Here is a 22,016-nt window from a genome sequence, read left to right as displayed (position 1 = left end):
TTGTTTGTTTATGGGTTTATGTGTTTGTATACAGTGCCCATGCTCCCATGGGAAGCTACAGTATAAAGCACTGGAGAAATCCCAGATATTTATTGAATGCCACCCCAGCACATTCCCCAGGACATCACCTTTTTTAAATACCTAACTGATGCATTTTCTTGGGACAGAAAAGATGGAGGAAAATTTCCAGAAACCTCACGGTGGGTTGACTCTGGCTGAATGGCAGGTGCCCATCCAGCCACTCTATAATTTCCTTTTCTTAACTGGACAGGGGAGAGACAATATAAGAAAGGGCCCCCAGGTCAAGATGAGGACAGTGAGAGATTGTTCACCAATTACTGTTACAGGCAAAACAGACTCAAGTTGGGAAAAAAATTAGTTTATTGCTAATCAAATTATGAAGTATAATGAGAAATAAAATCAAATATCAAAACACACCTTCCTCCACCCCTCTGTTCTTCCCAAGCTCAGCTTCACTCCCAATTTCTCTAACTCTTTTCATCCAACAGGGAGAATGGGGGCTGTGGTCAGTTCATCTCACATTGTTTTTGCTGCTTCTTCCTCCTCCTCAGGGAGAGGACTCCTCACACTCTTTCCCTGCTCCAGGGTGGGGTCCCTCCAAAGGAGACTAGGTCCTTCAGGAATTTCTCCAACATGAGTTCTTCCCACGGGTTGTTTTTCATGAAGTGCTCCACCATGAGTCCCTTTCCATGAGGTGCAGTCCTTCTCCCATGAGGGCTCCTCTCCCCACAGATTCTACCAGCACCCCACTCCAGCACCGGCTTCGCTTGGAGTCACAGCCTCCTTCAGACATCCTCCTGCTCTGGCATGGGCACCTCCAGGGGCTGCAGATGGATCTCTGCACTCCCCTGCCCTCCAGGGGCTGCACCACGGAATCTCAGCTCTGGAGCCTGGAGCAGCTCCTGCCCCTCCTTCTGCCCTGCCCTGGGTATTTGCAGAGCTGTTCCTCTCACAATCATACTCCTCTCTTTCACCTGCTCTTGTGCTGTACCTTTTACACTTTCTTAAATATGTAATCAGAGAGGTGCTACCAGTGTTGTGGAAGGGCTCAGCCTTGACCAGCAGCAGGTCCATTGTGGAGCTAGGGGAAGCTTCTGGCATCTTCTTACAGAAGTCACCTCTGCAGTCCACCCCATCACCAAAACCTTGCCACACAAACCCAACACTCCTTTAAGTCAAGTTTCTCATTACATTTTCTACAGCTTCCCAAACACACTACTCCCAAACGACCACTGGCAGAATGATACCAACAGGCTGATTTAACAATAATGGTAACAGTTTCTTGTGTCTGGCATGGAGGAGAGATTTTATAGATGTTTGAAGAACAAAGGGATCCCCTCCAACGTACACACCTCGTTCTGGGCTTGCAAAATATTTAGAAAGGGAAAACCCTGAGACTTCTTTCTCTTTTACCAAAATATGAAAGGACCCTTCAGAGGATCGTGTATTCCCTCACCAGGCTGTGCACATCAACACCAGCAACATCAGCATAGAGTTCAGGCACCACTGGCTCTGGCACCTGCAGCACTGTGTGCCCATTGCTGGTCTTCATAGCTGCTTTCAGGGAGCACAAGAGGTCTGCTGGAGAAGGCCGGTGAGCTGCACACCACTGCCAGCAGGACTTCATGATGCAGTACCTGTAAACGATGAAATTATGTCTTCATGCAAAGAAATGTACCTTAGATCTTCCCTGTGGATACTTTGTTCATTTCAGACAATATCCTATAACTCTGAGGAGAAAAATCATTCCCCAGCAGTGCTGCACCTTGCAAGGAAGCAGCAGAGCAACAGAATGCAAGGGCACTTAAGGAAACAGAAATAAGTGTCATTTCCAAGAGATGGAAACAGAAATAAGTGTTATTCTCAAGAGGACAGAAAGGTTTTGGCCACAGAGGTTTTATGCACTAGAACCCAATAAGGAGATGTGGCAGACACAAATCTCAGCTAACAGGTTACTCTCAGTATAGTGTAGACTTAGAAATCTTGTGTAAAATCTCATTTTCTGTGTCTCACTTCCATTTAGCTCTGCCAACCTCATGTTCAACTGTCCATGAAGCAAGTGACTTACATGGCTTGCTGGCAGCTTGAGGGCTGCTTCATAATGTTCTGTTTCTGCAGGTATGATAAGATGTCAGAAGGTGGCACCTCAGGATACGGTGCAGCACCTGAAACAAAGGCAAAAGGAGCAATGGTAGAAAACTCTATGGCAATGGTTGCAGAGAGCAGCTTCTGTGCAAGACTGCCTTCCTTCCCTAGCAAAATCTGGTTTTTCTCCTACCACAATTCACAGTAACAGAAGGTCTAAAAGGAGTTGACAAGACTTTGCAAATTGGAAAAAAACAGGGTGCTTAATTAAATGGCCCAACTTTACATTCTAAAATTCGAGGGTTTGGGTCTCATTAATTTGCTGCTTCCTTACTTTTTTTATTAGCATTAAATCTTCTTACCTAATGTAATCATTTCATACAGTAGAATTCCAAAAGACCATCTGCAAGAAAAGAAAACAAAGCAATGTTGTTTGCTGGCTTAAATACATAAAAACAACTAGGCATGGCCTGCAGACAGGAGAAAGTATGAGCGGTAAAAGTGGAGCGTTATGCTGAAATGAGATCTGCCTTCCTGTGAGCTTCAGGACATGGAATTAAGCATGAAGGAGTGAAAGAGACAGGTCTGACAGACAGGTGAAATTTTACTCCCAAAATGAAGCCATACATGTCTGCCTTGATGGTAGGGGGTTTGCTCAGGAGCCTCTCTGGTGCCTGCCACTTGACAGGCACTTTCCGTGTGACTGAGCTGGCACCATGTGCGTGAGTTTCATAGGCCAGGCCCAAACCACAGAGCTTAGCAGTGAAGTTTTGATGAAGAAGGACATTCCTGGCAGCAATGTCACCATGGAACAAGTTCTTTTCTTCCAGATAAGCCTGGGAAATTGGAAAAGAAAGAAAACAAAATGTTTTTAAAAGGAAATTTAATTTATACAGATTTTCACTGAGTTTCACTGATGCTTGTTTTCAACACTGTGGAGCAGAGACATGTGCTCACCAACATAATGGAAGCATATTTTAACTAAACTTTTATTCTCAGTGCTTAGGCCAAGAAGATTTAACGCACCATGCAAACTTGTGTTGCAATCAAGCAAGAAGGAAAAAATGCAGCCAATGTCAGCAGACTTACCAGAGCTGCTGCAACCTGCTGTCCAACCTCATATACCTGCCTCTCAGTGAGGTCATAAGGGACACCATCCATTGCCATTACATCCTAGAGACAAAATAAGACACCTTGGTTCAGACACATGCAGTAGGATAGTGGGAGATGTTTCCTTCTAATATATCTAATCTTATGCTCCTCCTTCTCACAATTGCTCATAAATTGACTGAAATGTAAGAGGATGTGGATGGGTGATGCTGATGGTGTGTTGAGTAAGACCAGTACACTAGAGACAACTGGTGGGCAAACTGACACGGGGGGAAAAACTTACTAGATTAGAAAGAAATCGTCAGAATGACAGTGAAGAACAACAATCCACACAGGTGAATGAAAGATACATTATATATTAGAATGATGAGTAGAAAAGCACGTTTCTAACATATGAACTGGGTACCTGGTATGAGACTAACAGTCCATCTCTCCTACCACCCTGCCTGTAACAGTAAGAGAGATGAGAGAGAAAGTAAGGTAAGCACACAATGTTCTTCCTGTGCCATTTTATAGCCCACATTCTATTTAAAAACTTCCTGAGATGGTTAAGCTTTCAACATGTTCAGTAACCTTTGAAAGGTTACCTTCCATAACGGCCCTCATATGAAGTGTCAGTATCCACAGCATTCAGTGGTAAGACATTCCATTAGTCAACTCCTCACTTCCTGAAGAACCAGCTCCATTTGTTTATTTTGAACATGACATGTACTAGCTTTATTTGCTACCACCTGGACCTTCTGCTGAACAGGACAGGAAGCAATTCTGTATTTAGAGTTTCGGATGTAGGAGAGTGATGAATTTACACAGTAACAGCAGAGTTTTGTCTTCATGCCTTTTGCAACAAGGAGTCATAGAATCACAGTATATGCTGAGTTGGAAGGGACCCACAAGGACCACTGAGTCCAACTCCTGGCCCTGCACACAGGACATCCCAGCAATCCTACCCTGCCCCTAATAGTATTGTCCCAACACTCCTGTAGCTCTGACAGCCTTGGAGTTGTGACCATTCCCTGGAGCGTCTGGTCACTGCCCAACCACCCTCTGGCAGAAGAATATCTTCCTGCTATCCAATCCAAACCTCCCCTGATATTTGGCCTCTTTTTAGCTTAACATTTAGAGTTAATATTTTCAATGGGCTGCATATTTTCATACTATCAGACCTCATCCCATCAGATTTTACCTCTCATCAACAATGGACAGACATGAAACCATCATTCACAAATGTGAAACTTCTTCCTGTGCATTACTTTATTTTTAACTATGGTGAATTTCATCTGTTCTCTTTATTGACAAGTCTCTCAATCTTGAAAGATCCTTCTGCAATTCCTTTGGGTCAGCCCTTGCCACTACTAGCTGGAATCATCAGCAAGTGTCATCATGTCACTGTCATCCCATTTTTAGGTTATTAATACATGCAATGAACAGCACCATGTCCTAGATAGCTGACCTCCCTTCAGTGCAAGTACCAACCTTTCATTCTTATATTCCATTTCCTGTCTTTTACCAATTAGTTATCATCCCATGACCTTCCCCCTGTGTTGTAACTGCTCTGCTTTCTTAAAAGCATTTGGAGTTAGACATGATTTAAAACTTCAGAAATTCAGGTGGCTGTATGAATTCATTCTAATTCCAGTGCCTGCAATGCCCTTCAATGGTCTGCAAAGTAAGACCTGTGTAGAACTTCTTTGGGGCATGGAAATAGTTTTGACTGTTATAAAGGGATGCATGGAGAGATGGAAAAATCATTTATGACTTAGGGATAGACATGCACCTAAGGAATTTAAGAAGCTATTCCGTCACCACTTCTTTCGACTCACCTTCCGACATGTCCACAGAAATGTCAGCAGGTCACCAAGAGACACATCTTCCATGATCATATAAAGTGGGAACTGGTCTACACAACATCCAACCAATTCAACCAAGTTCTCATGATGGCCAAGATTTTGATGAAATTTAATCCTTCCCAAGAAATCCTTTACTTTCTGGGGACTAGCTGGGTCTGACAGAACAGAAGAAAACAAAACAACAACAAATAGAAGCAGCAAAGAACAGGTTGACAGCTAAAATCAATATGCTCAGCAATCTTTAATCCTACCAAGACATTCCTCCAAGAACATCTTGAACTTACTATACTGAACATAGCCTGTTCTTGCCCAGTACTGACGGCAGCTCTCTGCCCATGTCTGGGATACAGAAACTGTACCAAAGTGGATCCTGACCACAGGATCCTTACCTTGCAAGGCTTTCAATACCACAGTCTTAGTCTTCCCAGAGCTCCCAGCTTCCAACTGTGCCCTGTAGATGCTCCCATAGGCACCAAGTTTTATCAGCTGCAAGGTGTCTGGTAAGAGTTTCTCTCGTGGTATCTCTAATTCTTTCAGAGTCAAGGATGCAGAATTTAGCAGGCTCTCCACAGATCTCTCACTCAGCTGGATGTAGCAGTTCTCTGTTGAGCAGGGCTCCTGCTGATTCTTTTTTGTCACTAACAAAAGCATAAAAGCCAGACAGATGAACTCCTGTAATAGGTGGCAGTGCTCATCCTTCTATGCTTTTTAATTTTTGCACCACAGTGTTTTGGAAATCAGGGCAAAGTAAGGAACTGTTATTGTATCTCACTTATCCTGGCCCTTGAAGATGGGGAAAGAATATATCTCCATTCTATTTGACAAAAAGAACCAGTCTAGAAATTTCTCCCATACTTAACTACATATAGATATGTATAGATCTTTATAGATAAGGCACAATTGGACTTCATTCCCATGTGCTCAAACAATGAACATTTTCTTTTATTACCAGTTCTCAATTATTTCCCTTAATATAGGCTCAAGCGGCTGTTTCCCTCTACATACCCAAAATTAGTTCAGAACTGTATTTTCATTCCCATACAGACACACACGTACCAACAAACCTTTCCCAACCCTCTCACCAGTCCCTATTCTACCTCATGTTGCCTCCACAGGAAGAGGGAGTATAGAAAATGGATTATATAGAAAATGGCAGTGCAGAAAATGGATTAACTGGGTGTAATCTACATCAAAATTACTATAATTCATAACTACCCCAGTAAAACTCTCCTTGCAGCAGCCTCCAGGAGGAGGCTTTGCAGCTCTTGTAATGTTACCACAGCATGTTAAACAGCCTACATGGCATGATGCTTTAGATTTTCTCAGATCCATCTACACTACAGCTTCCACTACTGCTGCTGAAAAATGGAGTAAATCAGTGTTCCAAATTCTTCTAATGTTTACTGGATTGCTGAATACCACTCAGGATCCTCATAAATGGTTTTGCCTAACAGCTCAAGCGATGGGGAAATGGAATTAGCTTCTGGCCACTTAAACCAATACTCTTTCCCCTGGTTGAAAAGCTTTTCTTTTACCTTGGGCTCCAGCTGGTGCTGATTGCTCCTGCTTTGCTCGCAGGCCACGGCAGTGGAGCCAAAGGATCACAGTGAGCACAATGACAAAAAGCCCCACCAGGAGCGCTGGGACAACAATCACTTCTGTTTGATGTTCACGCACAACTGTCAGCAGAGAAAGAAAATGGAAAACCAAGGAATAAGCAGCATACTGGTTCTGTATAACCATGGAGCAACAAACCATTTCAGTAATTTTCAACCCCAAAAGCCTGTGTTCCATCCTCTGGAACAGCTGAACACTGTTAGTGCTGCCACCTTATTTTTCAAAGGTGCTGAGTACCTAAACTGCGTGAAATCACTAAGACTCCCACACCTAAGGTCACTTATATGGAGGCCAGGAATTGTAGCCATTTGAAGTACCACCCACCAGTGAAACAGAAACAGCACTGCCAGCAGGACCGCAGGGAGATGGGATGGGCTGGATATTGCTATGTCATCAAGTGCAATTACAGCTCCAGCTCCTTCCAGTAAAATTACACAGAGCATTTTAAAGGAAACTGGGTGTGATCACCTTTGGAATTTGACTGGAAGACAGTGCAATTAGCAAGGTTTGTGAAGGTAACTATCTTTCTCATGTCCCCAGATCTGGAGGTGGTCGAGACCATTTTTTCAGTTCCCGAAGATGACAGAAAGTCACAAAATCATAAAACCCATAAAACTGGTCCTTTGGAAGCTGCAGGGAATCTTTAAAGATTGCTGTACACCTCATTCGAGGTACGAAGTCTCTAACATGGCTGAAATTATGTGAGAATAATCCCGCAAGAGAGGCTTCATCCCCACAAACATTTCTCCCCTGAAACACAATGCAGGGAAAGCTCCATCAAATCTTTCTATGTGGGCTTGGATGAAGGTGGAGGAGAAGAAAGGGCTTGGCACACTTTTTATTGAAGCTGGCCTTCCTGGCCAGCATGTGAAACCTTATTAAAGGAATGTGTGAGTCCTACCACATAGCTTGTCACTGCTATTGCACTCCAGCAGCATCCGTGAGAATCTTCTCACATCCCCTGCCATGTTAGGTTACGAGCAAGCAGGTCTCCAACCCTCACTTCCTGCATAGACATAAAGAAAAATAACAAAACTTATTAGGAGAAAGCATGATGATGAAGCAACAAGTGAAGTGAATAGGAGGCTTTCTACCCCTTACAATCAGTGGCTGCACGAAGCAGCACTGGGATTGGAAGGCTAAGAGAACAACACAGGACATCCACTATCACATCCTATGGATGATGAACTGCATGACCAGAGAGAATTTAGGGTTAAGCTTGTTTTACTGTGCTTCACAAGCAAATGAGGATCCCTAGGCCAAATGGCTGGCATATGTACAAAAGTCCATAAATACAAACTTAATTCTATTTAAAGAACATCTAATACACTCCTAGCTAACACATTTTTTAGATGCCAGAATGGCTCAGCATTTTATCTTCCGGTCCATTACAAGTGAACAGATCAGCAGCATGCATAGAAAATGTCATTCTTGACTACAGTCCTTGCCACAACTCCTACTGTTGCTGTACAAGGACAAGGAGAAAAAAGTGTTGTCATTAGGGCTCTCTGGTACCGACTTCTGAGCACTGCCAAATCCGTGGGTATTCTGAAGGACAACACCTGCAAGTCTTCCACATTTGTAGCTGAAAATACAGAGCCTGTACAAGCATGCACCTTGTTTAGTCACTGCTTCTTATAAACATTGCTAAAAGTTAAGACTTAACAGCTTTGCAAACAGTATTATCTAGAACATTTTATAGGAATTGTGACTTTTATCCTGTAAGCACCTACTTTGTTTTCAGCTATGAGTTTTAGGCAATTAACCTCAATGGCAAATATAGGACATTGATTTTGTGGAATTTGGGGATGAAATATTTAACAGTTTGTTCTCATGCTTAAAATTAATGAGTGAAGTTATTCTTTACCAGTTGCACAATAGAGGCAGCAGAGAGAGGAAAATGGAATATATCTGTGCCTTAAGGTATCACAAAAAGTCTGTTTCCTTTTTTAATTTGATTTCATTCTTAATGTCCTAGCAGATTTACCTGGTTCCGAGGTATGGCTACACCAGGAATCCAGTCAGAGGAGTAGTAACACAGCAAAAATACCAAGTTTTTCAGGTACACCCTGAAAGCAAGCACACTAAAACAACCCACCTCAGCTCTAACACACACTTACACACAAATACACAGGACCAGTCCTGGCTTCTTTCATTCTCAGGTACACAGACTTCAGGACCATTAGCCAGCAATCATATTGTATAATCTAAGTCACAAACAGTCCAAGCTCCATCCTAAAACTTGCTAATGGCTTTGTACAGGTGCTTACCAGAAATGCACACTGACATTTAAACACCATGCACGCACAGGCACACAAAAGCACACACTCCCCAATTTGTGCTTACAGAGAGAGCAGCAAAGAGCCATGGAAAAAGCCCTGACACAGCAGCCAGGTCTACACTGGTCTGTAAAAAAAATTCCTCCCTACTCTTTATGTACCTCCCAGCAGTGATGCCAGTGGGTGGCACTCATGTTTTCCATCCATACTTAGGGCAGAACCATGGGATCCAGGAATAAAAACAATGGCAGTCATTGGCACTTTATTTGCCCTGGCACTCCCATGTGCTGCAATTGCTTATGGAGGTGTTATGACCGGAAAAGTTTGATTGCAGAAGCCCATTTACATTCTATGTCTCTATCCTCTAGCAATACTCAGCAAGCAGCAAAAGAAGTTTTGCTCAGTAAGGTAATTCTGAAGTGCCTTTCAGTGCTACTTTTCAGGCCAAGACCAAATAAATTCCTGTTCTGTTCTAGGCTGTTTCTGCAACTTACTTGTCTAACAGTAACATCATTGCAGTTCTCACATTCCTCTCCTCACAAGGAGAATGGTAACTCAGAAATCCACAGAACTCACATTGTACATTTAATATTTTTTGCAGTGGGAGACACATGAAAGTTACGTGGAACTAACATGTTCATGTGCAAACTCCACATGGAGCAGGAGTACTGACAGTGCCCAACTACTTATTTTATTAGATCAAGACATTTTTCCAGTACCAAGACAGGATAAAGGAAACAAAAATATCTCAAAAGGTTCAAAATCTGTACCTCAGTGGCATTCTGATTTTTCTTGCTTGTGTGTTAACACTGTACCAAGATCAGTGCTGTCTAGATCATGTGCACACATACACTGTGCTACTTCAATTTAGAATTTACATTAGAGAATTTGTGCAATTTCAACTAAATGTCAGCTTATTTATTCCACTGGATTTTTAAATATTCTTTTGCACAGACTGAATTCCACTCATTGGAATTCACAGAATCATAAAGGTTGGAAAAGACCCTTAAAATCATCAAGTCCAACAGTCAGCCCAGCACCACCACCATGATCACCACTAAACCATATCCTTATGTGCCACATCCACAGTTTTTTTGTACATTTCCAGGGATGGTGACTCCACCAACTTCACTGGGCAGCCTATCCCAATGTTTAATGACTCACAGGAAAGAATTTTTTCCTAATCTAATATAATCATCCCCTGACACAACTTGAGGCTGTTTCCTCTTGTCCTGTCCCTTGTTCCCTGGGAGCAGAGCACGACTCCTCCCTGGCTGTCCATTCCTGTCAGGGAGTTCTGCAGAGCCAGAAGGTCCCCCCTGAGCCTCCTTTTCTCCAGGCTGAGCCCCCACAGCTCCCTCAGCCCCTCCTGGTGCTCCAGCCCCTTCCCCAACTCCGTTCCCTTCCCTGGACATGCTCCAGCCCCTCAATGTCTTTCCTGCCCTGAGGTTCCCAGCGCTGCCCCAGGATGTGAGGTGTGGCCCCAGCAGTGTCCAGCACAGGGGACGGTCACTGCCCTGGCCCTGCTGCCACACCATGGCTGGCACAGCCCAGGTGCCTTTGGCCTCTTGCCCACCTGGGCTCCTGTCCAGCCACTGTGCCCAGCACCCCCAGGGCCTTTCCCAGCTTTCCAGCCCCTCTGCCCCAGACTGGAGCTGCAGGGGGTTGGTGTGGCCCAGGGGCAGAAGCCAGGACCTGGCCTTGTTGAACCCAACACAATTGTCATAAGCCCATGGATCCAGTCTGTCTGGATCCCTCTGCAGAGCCTTCTGACCCTCAACCTGAACTCAAATCCTGATGTCAAAGCTGAATATACAGTGAAGACCACAGTACCCAAAAACAGAAGAAGCAGCTGCTCTTAGACAATGGGAAATACAAGGCAAAACCTCAGCAGAAGTTAAACTACAATCACCAGCATGTGCAAACTGCTCCTAGCAGACTACTTGGTGCGCTGCACATGACACAGCAATTCCACAGCCTGGCAGCAGTGACAGGTTAATTAGCCCCCATTCTACACCAACACTGCTCCTCTGTGCACATTTGCCAACAGGATGAACACTTGGAGAAAGGTGGCATTTTGTTTCCAGCCATGTTTGCTTGCCAGGCTGTTTTTGCTGCCCTGGCAATTTAGACAAAGCACAGAGGGCAAGAGAGGGACATGAAGAATCAGCTAGAAGGTGGCAGCTGTGGGAGCGGCTTAAACCAGTTCAGGGAGACCAAATACTGAATGTGAATGTAGCTGAGCTGAATTAAGTGCTCACCGATGCCAAAAGAAGGGATTATCTTCTCTCTCTGCTGTCTTCTCATTGGTTGTTTTGCTCTCAGTTGTGCAACTGATCACATGGTGAACTGATTCAAACCACTAACCTAGCAGGAAAAATCCACTGCTTTTTTTGCCATGGTGATTTCCTGCCATTTTAGTGGTCGGTATTAGTCAGGGGTGAATGGCTAATTCATCTAAAGCTGCACTGTGAAACCACACCCTGTGTCAGCACAGATCCACAAGCACTGTGTGCCAGCAAAAGCCTTACTGTGATTTTTCCAGTCCCCTGTCATTCATTCTCACGTGGATACTGTCTCCTTAGCAATAGCAGAAGCATTCACATGGCAATGTGGTAAACTGAACCAGGAAGGTCATCTGCCCTAAAATAATCAATCCTCTCTGATATTTATGGCCTTAAAGTTCTCATCAACCTCAAATTATGTTATTTAAAGTGCCAGGACTAAGATTTAAGAAGCCTTAGGAGTGACAAACTTTGTGGTGAAGACTGAAAAGAAAGAAATATCAAGACTTAACATGCCCATGGAAAATAAGGGAACAGACAGCTTGGATACTGCCCACACAGAAGCTGCCTGCTGCTTGCTCCTGCCATGTTAAAGAGAGTAAGTTGTCCATAGTCACAGCAAATATACAGTTTTGCCCCGAATATGTCTAATTTGTGAGCTACCAGCAGTTCCCATCATCAGTGCAAACCTGTAAATCTTTGTGTAATGATTAGCTAAAGAATAACTGCCTGACTGATAAAAGACAAATCCTTAAACATTATGTCTTCTACTTAATTTCTTGCAGTGGCAGAACCTTGCTCTCCAGCTTTTCCAGTTACCATTTCACTGGTGCTTTTATTCTTTCCCTCCTCTTTTATCTGACCTTTGAACATGGTCAACAGTCAAGGCTTTGGCAAATGATCTGCACAAGCACGCTGTGCTGGCTGTGCACCAGGAAGGGAGAGGAGCTACCAGGGAATTGCAGGAACCAAAACAGCAGGAAACCACCAGATGTGGGCAGTTATAGACATTGAATGTGAGAGAAGAGGGAGAAATAAAGCACTATTGTAAAGCAAACAGTGAAAAAGAGATTTTTTTTTTTCCCCTGCCATGTCCACCGTTTACTAAAAGCAGCATCCACACAAATAAAAAACTAGCCTGGCAGGTTTCAGCCATGCATTTGTTAGACTGTATAGCCTGTCTCTTCTGCATGCAGAAGACCTTAGTGACTTTCCAACAGCCTGGCAGACCATGACATCTTTGCAAGGTTTTCCTGGCCCGTGGAGTCATCTCTCACTGCAAGGCACCTGTGGGTTACCAAGCCCTGTGCAGAATGGGCAATTCTGACCAGCGACACCAGAGACACTTCTGTCCTTGTAAACAAGGATTAAAAATAATATCCTATGACTTGCTGTAACACTGTCTCAGCTATAAAGATTCAGTAGTACAACTCACTTTTGAAACAGCTGGTAGCTGTAACACCCTGTGAGAAAACAAAGTGTTTCAAAAATCACATACAGAGACACAAGATTTTCTCTTGGTCCAAAATTAGAAGCAATACTTGAATATCAAACCTAGGCTAGCTGCTACAGAAGGATATTAAGGAAGTGGAAGAAAATTAGGCTGACCACTTTTGAAGAGCTAGACCATAGAGAAAACATCAAATAATGAGGCCCATGCTGCTATTTGAGCAGGTGGTTACTTAGAGGAAACTTGGCTCCTTTTCAGTATAGCAGAAAAACAGGCAAAGTCAACAGTCACTACTGCACTGAGAAATGAGTCAGGAGGACTCAGTGCTGCTGTGCTTTTATGCTAAAAATGTTAGTTCCAACTGGCACCATTTCAGTGGAGATATGCAAGTTCTTACAGTGCTAGGTTTTGCTTAAACTCAGATAATCTACAAAAATTAATTTATTTGTGCTGCATAAGGAAATCTAAGTACAGAAGTGTGAAATGATACAGAACCTGAATGGGGACAAAGACAAAGATATTTTTTCTAATGCAGACATGGCCTACTATAGCTTCTGGAAAATTTACATATACCTTGAACATTCCCACTGAACGGAGGCCACCAAAAGTAATTCCTCACAGGTAATCTGAAGAAGAAGTTGAAGTGATAAAAAACCCCAAGGAATACATTAAGCTGAAGCCCTTAATGAGCAGGCTATTAAAAGTCTAGAGGCCAAACTTTCAACAGTAAACTATCACCTATGGCTTCCTTTTATGAAAGCAAAATCATATCTTACTTTTGAAAATGTCTCCCAGCTGACTGAGCTCTGATTTTGCTGGTAGCTGACTATATTAAGCCTGTATCAAACCCAGCACAAATACAGAAATTCTAAAAAACTGTGACAGCAAAAGCTATGACAGAACATGAGAAGAATGTAGGATTTTTGTTTCAAAGGACCACGCATCCATATAGCTCTTGTTGTGAAAAACTACTGTGTGATAAAAATACTGCATGACATCACATTGCTACTTAATGGTTTAAGAAATCCAACAGAGATCTGCTTTCATGAATTCACAGCCACCTTAAGCTGCGTAGGCAACTTTAGTTTCAGTTTTCCCAGTTGTGGACACTTCTTGGTGGATTTAACACAGATTTGTGTTTGTAATTTCATCAGTAGCTCATGCACACACAGGTAAATACAGGAAAACCTAGATATCTGCACCACTTTGGGTTAGAGTTCACTGCCTTACAATCAATGGTAAATTAGTAAAATGGTAATTAATTCAGCCCTAGGCATGTATTACTTAACTAAAGACTGGACATATTTATACACACAAGCATAACATCACCCAGTTTCAGTGAACTGAGACTAATTTTATACAAAACTTAATTACTTTGTTAATTTCTTTCTCTTTAAAAAATGCCTGTAAGCTATTTCATTCAAATCAGCCAGTGGGTAGAGGACATCCCTCTTTTATTTTCTTCTCAAACCCCAATACCATTATGATCACAGAAATGACTGTAAGTAGCTTCACTACAAGCAGTAAGTACATGCACATTTGTACATGCATGCATACACAGATATACAGTACAGCTATCTTCTAATGCAGGTCACATTTATGTTAATAAAAGTCTTTTAAGAAATAAATACTCATGGGCTGATCTTCCAGAAGTGCTTTCTCTCACTTACCCGAATGATACCACTTTCCTTGCCCTACGGTTGTCTTTTCCTGAAGCTCTCCTGCTACCAGATCCCAGTTTGTGAGGCCACTCCCAGTAATGCTGATGATTACCTTGGTATGGTTTTAATTCTTATGACTAAGTTCCTCCTCACTGATTTTTTTACTCCAGTCCCGCCCAGCTTCGGTTCTTTGCCTCTCTGCCTCCTCAGCTGTCTCCCCAGGGATGTCCAACACACAGCTGACAGGAAGGCACACACTTGCAGAACGGGTCTGCCTGGCTTCCACACAGCAGCTGCTCATGGGCTGACTGCAGAGCCCTCGGGCAGGCACCTGCAGTGGAGTTTGAAAGGCACACCAACACAGATCAAGAGGGACAGGTTATGTAATAAACAGAATTCATACACTTCCGGTTACAGGTTCACATTTAGAATGAATGGGCTCTTGGAACAGAAAATCTGTACAGAACCCCCAGGACTCCAGAGGCTGAAAAAGCGTTCCACTGGGAACACAGTCTGCAAATGAGGGATAAGATAGAAGATTAATAATATCAAAACATGCTACAGCAGACAGCAGAAACATAGGGTTTTTCACAATCTGCCTTTCCCCCTGGTGTCCTTCCTGTTCGGGCTCTCCGTGCATTCTGACAGAACTTTGCAAAGTTTAGCTTTCCTCTGCCCTGTCCTCACACCACTCTGAGCTCCCCAATCACAGCAGACAATATTCCTGAACTTCCCTGTGACCTTTTCCTGCCATGATGCCCTTGGGGTCTCCATTGTGCTCTGCTTGTGTCCTCAGCAGCCCTGGGGTGTAATCTTCACTGTACCTCAGCATTTTACTTCTGGGGACTTTCTTCCCAACCAATCCATGCACACAAGTCCCATCTGTTGGCCTGCCCTCCCCTATCACTGATAAATCCTTTGTTAAGAGTTTCAGATTCCTGAGTCCTGGTTATATGAGTCGACACAAGATTATTTGCTTAGCTACTTCATAGGAGTGAGAGGCAGTTGCATTTCAAGAGTAAACAATATGAGACCTACTTCTTGTTGAGAGACAAACTTCATTTCACAGTCAGCAACTCAAGGCAGGTGGCTTGGGGAAGATGCGGTAGATGATGTGATCTCTGCTGTTTTAGCCAAACTCATCTACTCCTGGTTAACATTTTGTCACTGCATGTATGTTGTTGTGGGGCAAATTTTAGTTGTACCTAAATCAATACCTTTAGATATCAAAAGACAACAGTTAATTTAAGAGAGACTTCTCCTTAGCATTATTCTTCCAGATGGCATTTACCCATGCATGCAAAACGGTGAAAACCAGGAGTTTTTCACTGCTTGACTCTCTACAGACACTGGCAGGAGTGGGCAAAATAGTATCAGCAAAATAGTCCTGTGATATGGATTTTTATCCCCTGGGAAACCAGGAGAAACATCTTCCAGACTGAAAATTTTCTTGAATTAGAAAGATTCTACATTTTACATTAAGATTCTACACCTTGAATTAGATTTCTATTATAAAGATACTACAGCTGCAGAAGGTAGGCTTAGACTCTGGTTTCAGCTTTCCTCTCATTCTGGTACTAACTTGTATTGACTCTCTGCAGTGTTTTCTCCACTAAGGAGGATGGGATCTGTCTTACATCTCATTCTCCATTAAATGGTAGGTAAAATGCAAATAACAGTTCCTCATTTAAATGAGTTCCTTACTGAAATGAGTTACATTCCACAGGCACCTTCCTCAAGGGCACCTGGAAGAAAACCTATTCAGATATTCCTGTTTGAAAATATGACAACTGAAAATCTTCCTCCTTCTTTCAGTTTCTACACCTCCCCACTGTGGAAGAGAGTGTGAAAGGCAAAGGGTTAAATATTCAGGGTAGAGCATATGCAAAAACAGCAATGGCTGCAGCTTTTAATTTCCCCCTCCAGTCTCTGTTGTGCTCCCAGTCTGACTGGTTGGATAAGATATTTCAATGGTTCAGAGTTCAGGCTTCAGCCTATACAATCCTTCTCATTCATCAACAAGCCCATCCCCCTGTTTATGACAGAAGTAATTTATTGTCCTGTGAAAAACAGACTTTTCCTGCTATGTCCTGTATGTGCATCCACAAAGAAAACATTGCCTGTTGAACACCCTCTATCCTTCTCTGCTTTTTCCTTATGATTAAGCACACTGAAAGGCAGCAGACTGGCAGTTTTAACATCACCATCTTCTTCATCTCCAAGACAGCTGCAGCACACCTAGAAACCATGCTAACCACACACAGCTGCAGTACCATAGCCTCAAGATGGGTTCCGGGACTAAGCAGTAAACTTCTTATTTTCACATTCTAATATAAGACTTAAAACTGTGGCTTACAGCTGATAGACTGTGACTCATCTTTTAGTCAACTTAAGCCCACAGAGGTGTAGAAACTCAGAAGGTGAGGGGCTAACATGTAAGTCTCAAAGAATAGCAGCCAGACAGCTGCAGAGCCAACCAAGGATGGTTGGTAACAGCACACTGTGAGAAAGAACAAGATGTGGCTGGGGAAGGGGCCATGCAGAGGAAGGGCAGCACTTTTCTGGGACAAACACCCTTGATGCAGTTTCTGCAGATAAGCACATGGCACAACACAGAAATTATCTAAATGTTAAAGAAAACCTCCCATCATTATCCCAAGTGTCTGCTCTGCCTCATGAGCTTTGCCTCTCAAGGTAGTAGGTTTTCTTAATCAAGAAAAATTACAAACCTATTTTTTAATGGCAATTCTATTGTAATTTTCAGTTCAGCCTAGTAGTATTTGTTTTTAAAAATTTCCAAAGGTAGCACCATATGAAAAGAAATAAAGTAGAAAACTGAAATGACCTAAAGATTAGGCATCAATCTTCATCAGCCAGCTGAAGGTCCGGTAATTTGCTAGCACTTCCTCTATTCAGGGATTTTACTCAGCTGCATTTGAACCCCTGCAAAACTTTAGCAACACAACACTCTGTGATAAAGTTGCATTCATGCAACTTAGGTGAATAAAAACCTGATTTTATTTTGAAGATGAATTCTCATCTTCAAACCAGCTACTCAGTCAGCAGTGAAATGAGGGGTGATTGCAAGAGATGAGCAAGACTGCTGCATAAGAAGAACACTAATACACCAAATACTTTAAAAACAGGCCTCAGTTTGTGTTTGTAAGGATGAAGAGGGGTAACAACAGACAGCCCAAACGATTCAAAGTTTGGATATTGATGTGGAATGGGACGTGACTTGGAGCACGGACAATTCAGAAATGGGGCTTGATTCTCACTCTGCTATAAAACAGGTAATTCCTATCTATTAACTCTTGACAATCTTTTAGTCTTGTTGCTCTTTCTCCAGAAAAATTCTAACATGATTTTGCCTAGTCCTGCAAACACCTTTTCCAGCCCCCCCCCCCTTTTTTTTTTTTTTTTTTTTTTAATGATGCAAAGATTGTAAAATCACAGAACAGTTTGGGAAGGGACCTTCAAAGACCATGCAGTTCCAACCCCCCCTGCCGTGGGGGGAAGACACTTCTTTCCACTACTTCATACAGTCTGACCCTGAACACTTCCAGGGATGGGCATCCACGACTTTCTCAAGGCAACCTGTTCCACCTTCTCACCACCCTCACTGGTAAGTATTCTTTCCTTATACCCAATATAAGCCTACTCTCTTTAGCTATGAACCTGCTGCTCGTTGTGCTGTCATTGCCGGCCCTGGTCTGACGTCTCCCTCCATCCTGCAAGCAGGGAGAGACTCCCAGAGAAAAGCAGCAGAAGCAGCACTCAGCTTTCATACTTAGGGGTTCAGATGTACCTTCTGCGTTACTTTCAGGCAAGCTCCTGAAACCCCAGAGGCCATCTGGCGCGGCCGCTCTCGCCACGACATCAGCTGCGGCGGCGGGCCGTGCCCGGGGGCGGTGCGGGGCAGGGCTGGCGGCGGAGGGCGGCCCGTGCTGCAGGCGGGGCCGTGGGCAGGGAGGCTGTGACCGGCTCTGCTCGGCCCCCGGGGCCGGCCATCGGGCCGCGCATCGCGTGCCCTGGTGGCCAAGGAGGGTCGCGGCATCTCGGCTTGTGTCAGGAATGGTGTGGCCGGCAGGAGCAGGGGGGTCATTCTTCTCCTGCGCTCGGCACTGGTGAGGCCACACCTGCAGTGCTGCGTCCAGTTCTGGCCCCTCAGTTCAGGAAGGATGTTGAGACGCTTGAGCGTGTCCAGAGGAGGCAGCGAGGCTGGTGAGGGACTTGGAGCACAAATCCTGTGAGGAACGACTGAGGGAGCTGGGGGTGTTTAGCCTGGAGAAGGAGAGACTCCCTGGAAAGTGGCTGTAGCCAGGTGGTGGTTGGTCTCTTTCTCCAGGAAGCAACTGACAGAACGGGAGGACACAGTGTCAAGCTGCGCCATGATGGATATTTGGAAAAAGTTCTTTACGGCAAGAGTGATAAAGTACTGGAATGGTCTGCCCGGGAGGTGGTGGAACCACCATCCCTGGATGTGTTTAAAAAAAGACTGGATGTGGCACTCGATGCCATGGTTTAGTTGAGGTGTTAGCACATGAGTTGGACTCGATGATCTTGAAAGTTTCTTCCAGCCCAGTGATTCTGTGATGCCGCAGAGACCGCTGCGGCGGCGCCGGAAACGAGGGGCAGGCAGGACACGGAGCCGGGACACGGTGCCAGGTCACAGCCGCAGCCCAGCGCCTCGGAAAGCCAACCGCGCCGCTCCCCGGGCCGCCGAACTCTCCCAGGCGCTCGTTTTCGTGAAACACGGAATCAAGCGAGCTCGCGAGCGCGGGGAACACGCGGGCGGGAGGGGCGGGCACGGCCGCCGGGCCGTGTTTGGTGTCCCGTTGCCGCCTGCTCTGTCTGTGAGGGCGAGCGGCGGCGGCGGCGGCGGCGGCGGCGGCGGCGGCGGCGGCGCCCCGGGGTGGCGGCCCCGGCGGCGGCCGCAGGGTGCCCATGGTGTGGGGCAGCACCGGGGCTTGGGCTCTCCAAGGGCTCCGGGGCAAGGGGGCTGCCCCGTTAACATCAGTTTTACTTCGTTGTATGAAGTGACACTTGGAACACCCAGCGTCTGAGGTTTGGCACCGGATTAAAAGGCTGTAAAGCCATTACAAACCACACGTTGCGTTCCTTCCGTACATATCGGCAATAAAACTCGGAAAACGTACCCACTGAGTCTGAGAAATCATAGGATAAAAACTATGCGGTGTGATGTATAAAGTCACTACACTGAAGCTCTTCTGTCTCTTTCTTTACAGTTCCGTCCCATCCATTGGTGGTTTTCAGAAAAGGAAATTAAAGGCAATACTTTGTGTCACATTTTCGATGAACACTGAGGTTCTAAAACTCTATTTTTGCCCCAAGTCTTTTTACATCCTAGAATTTCACTCCCTACAGCTTAGCAGAGGTTTAGGGAATGATAATCACTTATCTGCCTCTGTAGTGACAAAACTTAGTGTTTATACTAAACCACGCTGGAGCCTGCAATTGTGAAATAAATACTGGTTACAAATGAGGCTTTTACAACTAACTTTGAAAATGAAGTTGCCCTGGGTCAGAGTATCTGGAAGAGAAGCTGGAAGACAACTGTAACAGGGTAATAAAGTTTGCTCGTGAAGGGTGTGACTCAATGATCTTTTATTACTGATACCAAAAATCTTTATTTTGCACAAGCACAGCATATTTGAGCTATTTTTTTTCTACTTAATTTCAAAATGAATCACAAATAATATGCAACATACATATGATGACCAGTAACCTGAAGGTCAGATTCTTGCTGATTTCACATGTAAATCTAAAATGTATATTTTAAAAAAAATAAAATGCTTTTATTTTTTATTGCAATGTTACTTTGTCTCAACTCTGAAAATCAACTCACTTTTGAGTAGAATAAAGTAGGAAAATCCTGGTTTCCTTATAGATGGCTGAATCAGAGTCTCAGGAAGGAAACTATGATAACAGGGGAAACAAGGTGCAGGACTTCAAAACAGATATGGAGGAAATTCTGGAGAAAATGGAAGAACTAACAGGTACAGGTCTTTATTAAGAATGATACGGATTTTTTGTACTAAAGACACTGAGGATTTTTTATATTTATTTTGTAAGCTTCTGTGTGATAGAAATGTAATTAAAACAATCACCATCAACTAGTGCCCTCGTGTTGTTAATTGTGAAAAAGCATCCAAATAATTTAGGTGGTTCAGATGGCTCAGAATTTAAAATCAATAGGTGATGGGTGCTTAGTTCAGTGTTGGTTAAAAACAGAAATACTACTAAGGTGTTTAATGTACAATTATTAAAATGTATAAAATGAGACTTAATGCTGAAAAATGGGTACATATCACCTCTCAGGTGAGTGTACATAGTGAATTCTTGGTAAAATAAAAGGGAAAGTACGTAAGTGTAGGTAAGTACATAAGTTTAGTACATAAGTGCTAAAATGATTTGCTCAGCTTTAGCAGATGCTCATCATTTCAAAATCTGTCTCATTTAATTAAGTGATTATTTCAAGATCAATTTCACTACTTAAGTTGTCCTTAAAATATTTAATCTCTTTGTTGCAGTCTCCATGATCTTACCTTCCTCTCCTTACAGAAGCTGTAACTGGTCTGAAAGGAGGAATTCCTTATATAATATTCACATATTTTAAAACAGTCTCTTGACCCTTTCCATTTGGTTACCTGTTTTGTTGTCATTTTTAGGTGAAGTGTTCATTCCCATTTCATAATTTACATCAGTGTCCTTCTATTACGAACTATTTTGAGACATTTATAAAGAAGTAATACTGAACAGTCTATTTAATCTTGAGTTTTACTATAGGCAGTTTCCATTTTATTTTCCATCCTTCTCTGAGATCTGAACTGATAATAATTCATTTTAGTAATTGAATTTATTTATTGAATCAGCCATTGCTTTTTCCTGGCCAAAATATAATACCTGTTGTGTTTGCAGTGCATGCAGCCTGGATGGCCTATGGCTGCATACCCACCCAGACCAGCCCAGACCTGCACAACGCCATGCAGTACTTGGAAGATGCCTTCCTGATATGCAAAGAGAAGATGGAGAAGAAATGGCAGGAGGTGCTAATGGAATCTAGAGGTGAAGGGCAAAACGAGTAAATTGAATTCAGTCATGCTGGCAGAATGACATTCCTTGGAAAATAACTTAGGTCCTTTTTTCTCTCAGCTGTGGAGGTTTCAGAGGCATTGTGGGAAATGGATTGGCTTTCCTCTTGCTAAGAACTACTTATTTGTGAATGTTTGTGGAAGTATTTTAATTAGATTACCCATATAGCTTTGTATAGGTGAGGGTAAAAGGCAGCAATGTGTGTATTTGCACAATGCCCATCAGTAATCCCTGCAGTGTTTGTACACGCAATTGACACACCCTCTGTTCCTTTTCGCTGGAAGATCATACTCACTCCATGGTCAATTTAACTGGAATTCTTTGAGACCTGAACAAACTGGGGGGATGGGGAGCAGGGGTACTGTAGAAGACCATCACAGTGGCATTGCACCAGCCCATGCCTTTCAAAGACAAGAGGAAGAATTGCTTATTTTCTCAAATGCAACACAGGTGAAATCCTAGATTTGCAGATAGATTGCAGTGGTTTTATTTAGGATAATAAAATAGGTGTTCAATTACATAGTTTTATTATTTAGATAGATCAT

General features: G+C 43.5%; 2 protein-coding genes across 3 annotated transcripts; one reads left to right on the top strand and one right to left on the bottom strand.

The window, feature by feature from the left end:
• Positions 1-275: 275 nt before the first annotated feature.
• STYK1 (serine/threonine/tyrosine kinase 1) lies at positions 276-18,233 on the bottom strand. Of its 2 annotated transcripts, none has more exons than XM_066183698.1 (10): positions 18,164-18,233; positions 7,582-7,686; positions 6,599-6,742; positions 5,453-5,701; positions 5,037-5,218; positions 3,196-3,279; positions 2,734-2,942; positions 2,469-2,509; positions 2,090-2,186; positions 276-1,658 (listed from the first exon to the last, which is right to left on the bottom strand). In XM_066183698.1, exons 2-10 carry the CDS (start codon positions 7,646-7,648, stop codon positions 1,454-1,456), a joined length of 1,278 nt encoding a protein of 425 aa, XP_066039795.1. In that variant the 5' UTR covers positions 7,649-7,686; positions 18,164-18,233; the 3' UTR covers positions 276-1,453. The 2 variants fall into 2 exon arrangements, with proteins under 2 accessions (XP_066039795.1, XP_066039794.1); XM_066183697.1 differs by lacking the exon at positions 18,164-18,233 and adding an exon at positions 14,365-14,456.
• Positions 18,234-19,333: 1,100 nt separating this feature from the next.
• SYCE3 (synaptonemal complex central element protein 3) lies at positions 19,334-21,464 on the top strand. The gene is made up of 2 exons (XM_066184681.1): positions 19,334-20,375; positions 21,298-21,464. The coding sequence occupies exons 1-2, from the start codon at positions 20,267-20,269 to the stop codon at positions 21,462-21,464; spliced, it is 276 nt and encodes a 91-aa protein (XP_066040778.1). The 5' UTR covers positions 19,334-20,266.
• Positions 21,465-22,016: the final 552 nt, after the last annotated feature.

Source organism: Chamaea fasciata, unplaced genomic scaffold, assembly GCF_029207755.1.
Source record: "Chamaea fasciata isolate MVZ Bird 193981 ecotype frontalis unplaced genomic scaffold, bChaFas1.0.hap1 SCAF_5, whole genome shotgun sequence".
NCBI lineage: Eukaryota > Metazoa > Chordata > Aves > Passeriformes > Sylviidae > Chamaea > Chamaea fasciata.
Note: the sequence above shows the minus strand (reverse complement) of the source record. Positions and strands in the feature narration are given on the sequence as shown.

What these genes read in the sequence shown, in the direction of transcription:
- SYCE3 (XM_066184681.1), top strand. Translation starts at nt 20,267, where the DNA reads ATGGCTGAATCAGAGTCTCAGGAAGGAAACTATGATAACAGGGGAAAC. An exon ending in GAAAATGGAAGAACTAACAG is followed by an intron (nt 20,376 to 21,297) that starts GTACAGGTCTTT and finishes TTGTGTTTGCAG; the next exon opens with TGCATGCAGCCTGGATGGCC.
- STYK1 (XM_066183698.1), bottom strand. Translation starts at nt 7,648, where the DNA reads ATGGCAGGGGATGTGAGAAGATTCTCACGGATGCTGCTGGAGTGCAAT. An exon ending in TAGCAGTGACAAGCTATGTG is followed by an intron (nt 6,743 to 7,581) that starts GTAGGACTCACA and finishes CTCTGCTGACAG; the next exon opens with TTGTGCGTGAACATCAAACA. An exon ending in TTCTGTGGACATGTCGGAAG is followed by an intron (nt 3,280 to 5,036) that starts GTGAGTCGAAAG and finishes TTTTGTCTCTAG; the next exon opens with GATGTAATGGCAATGGATGG.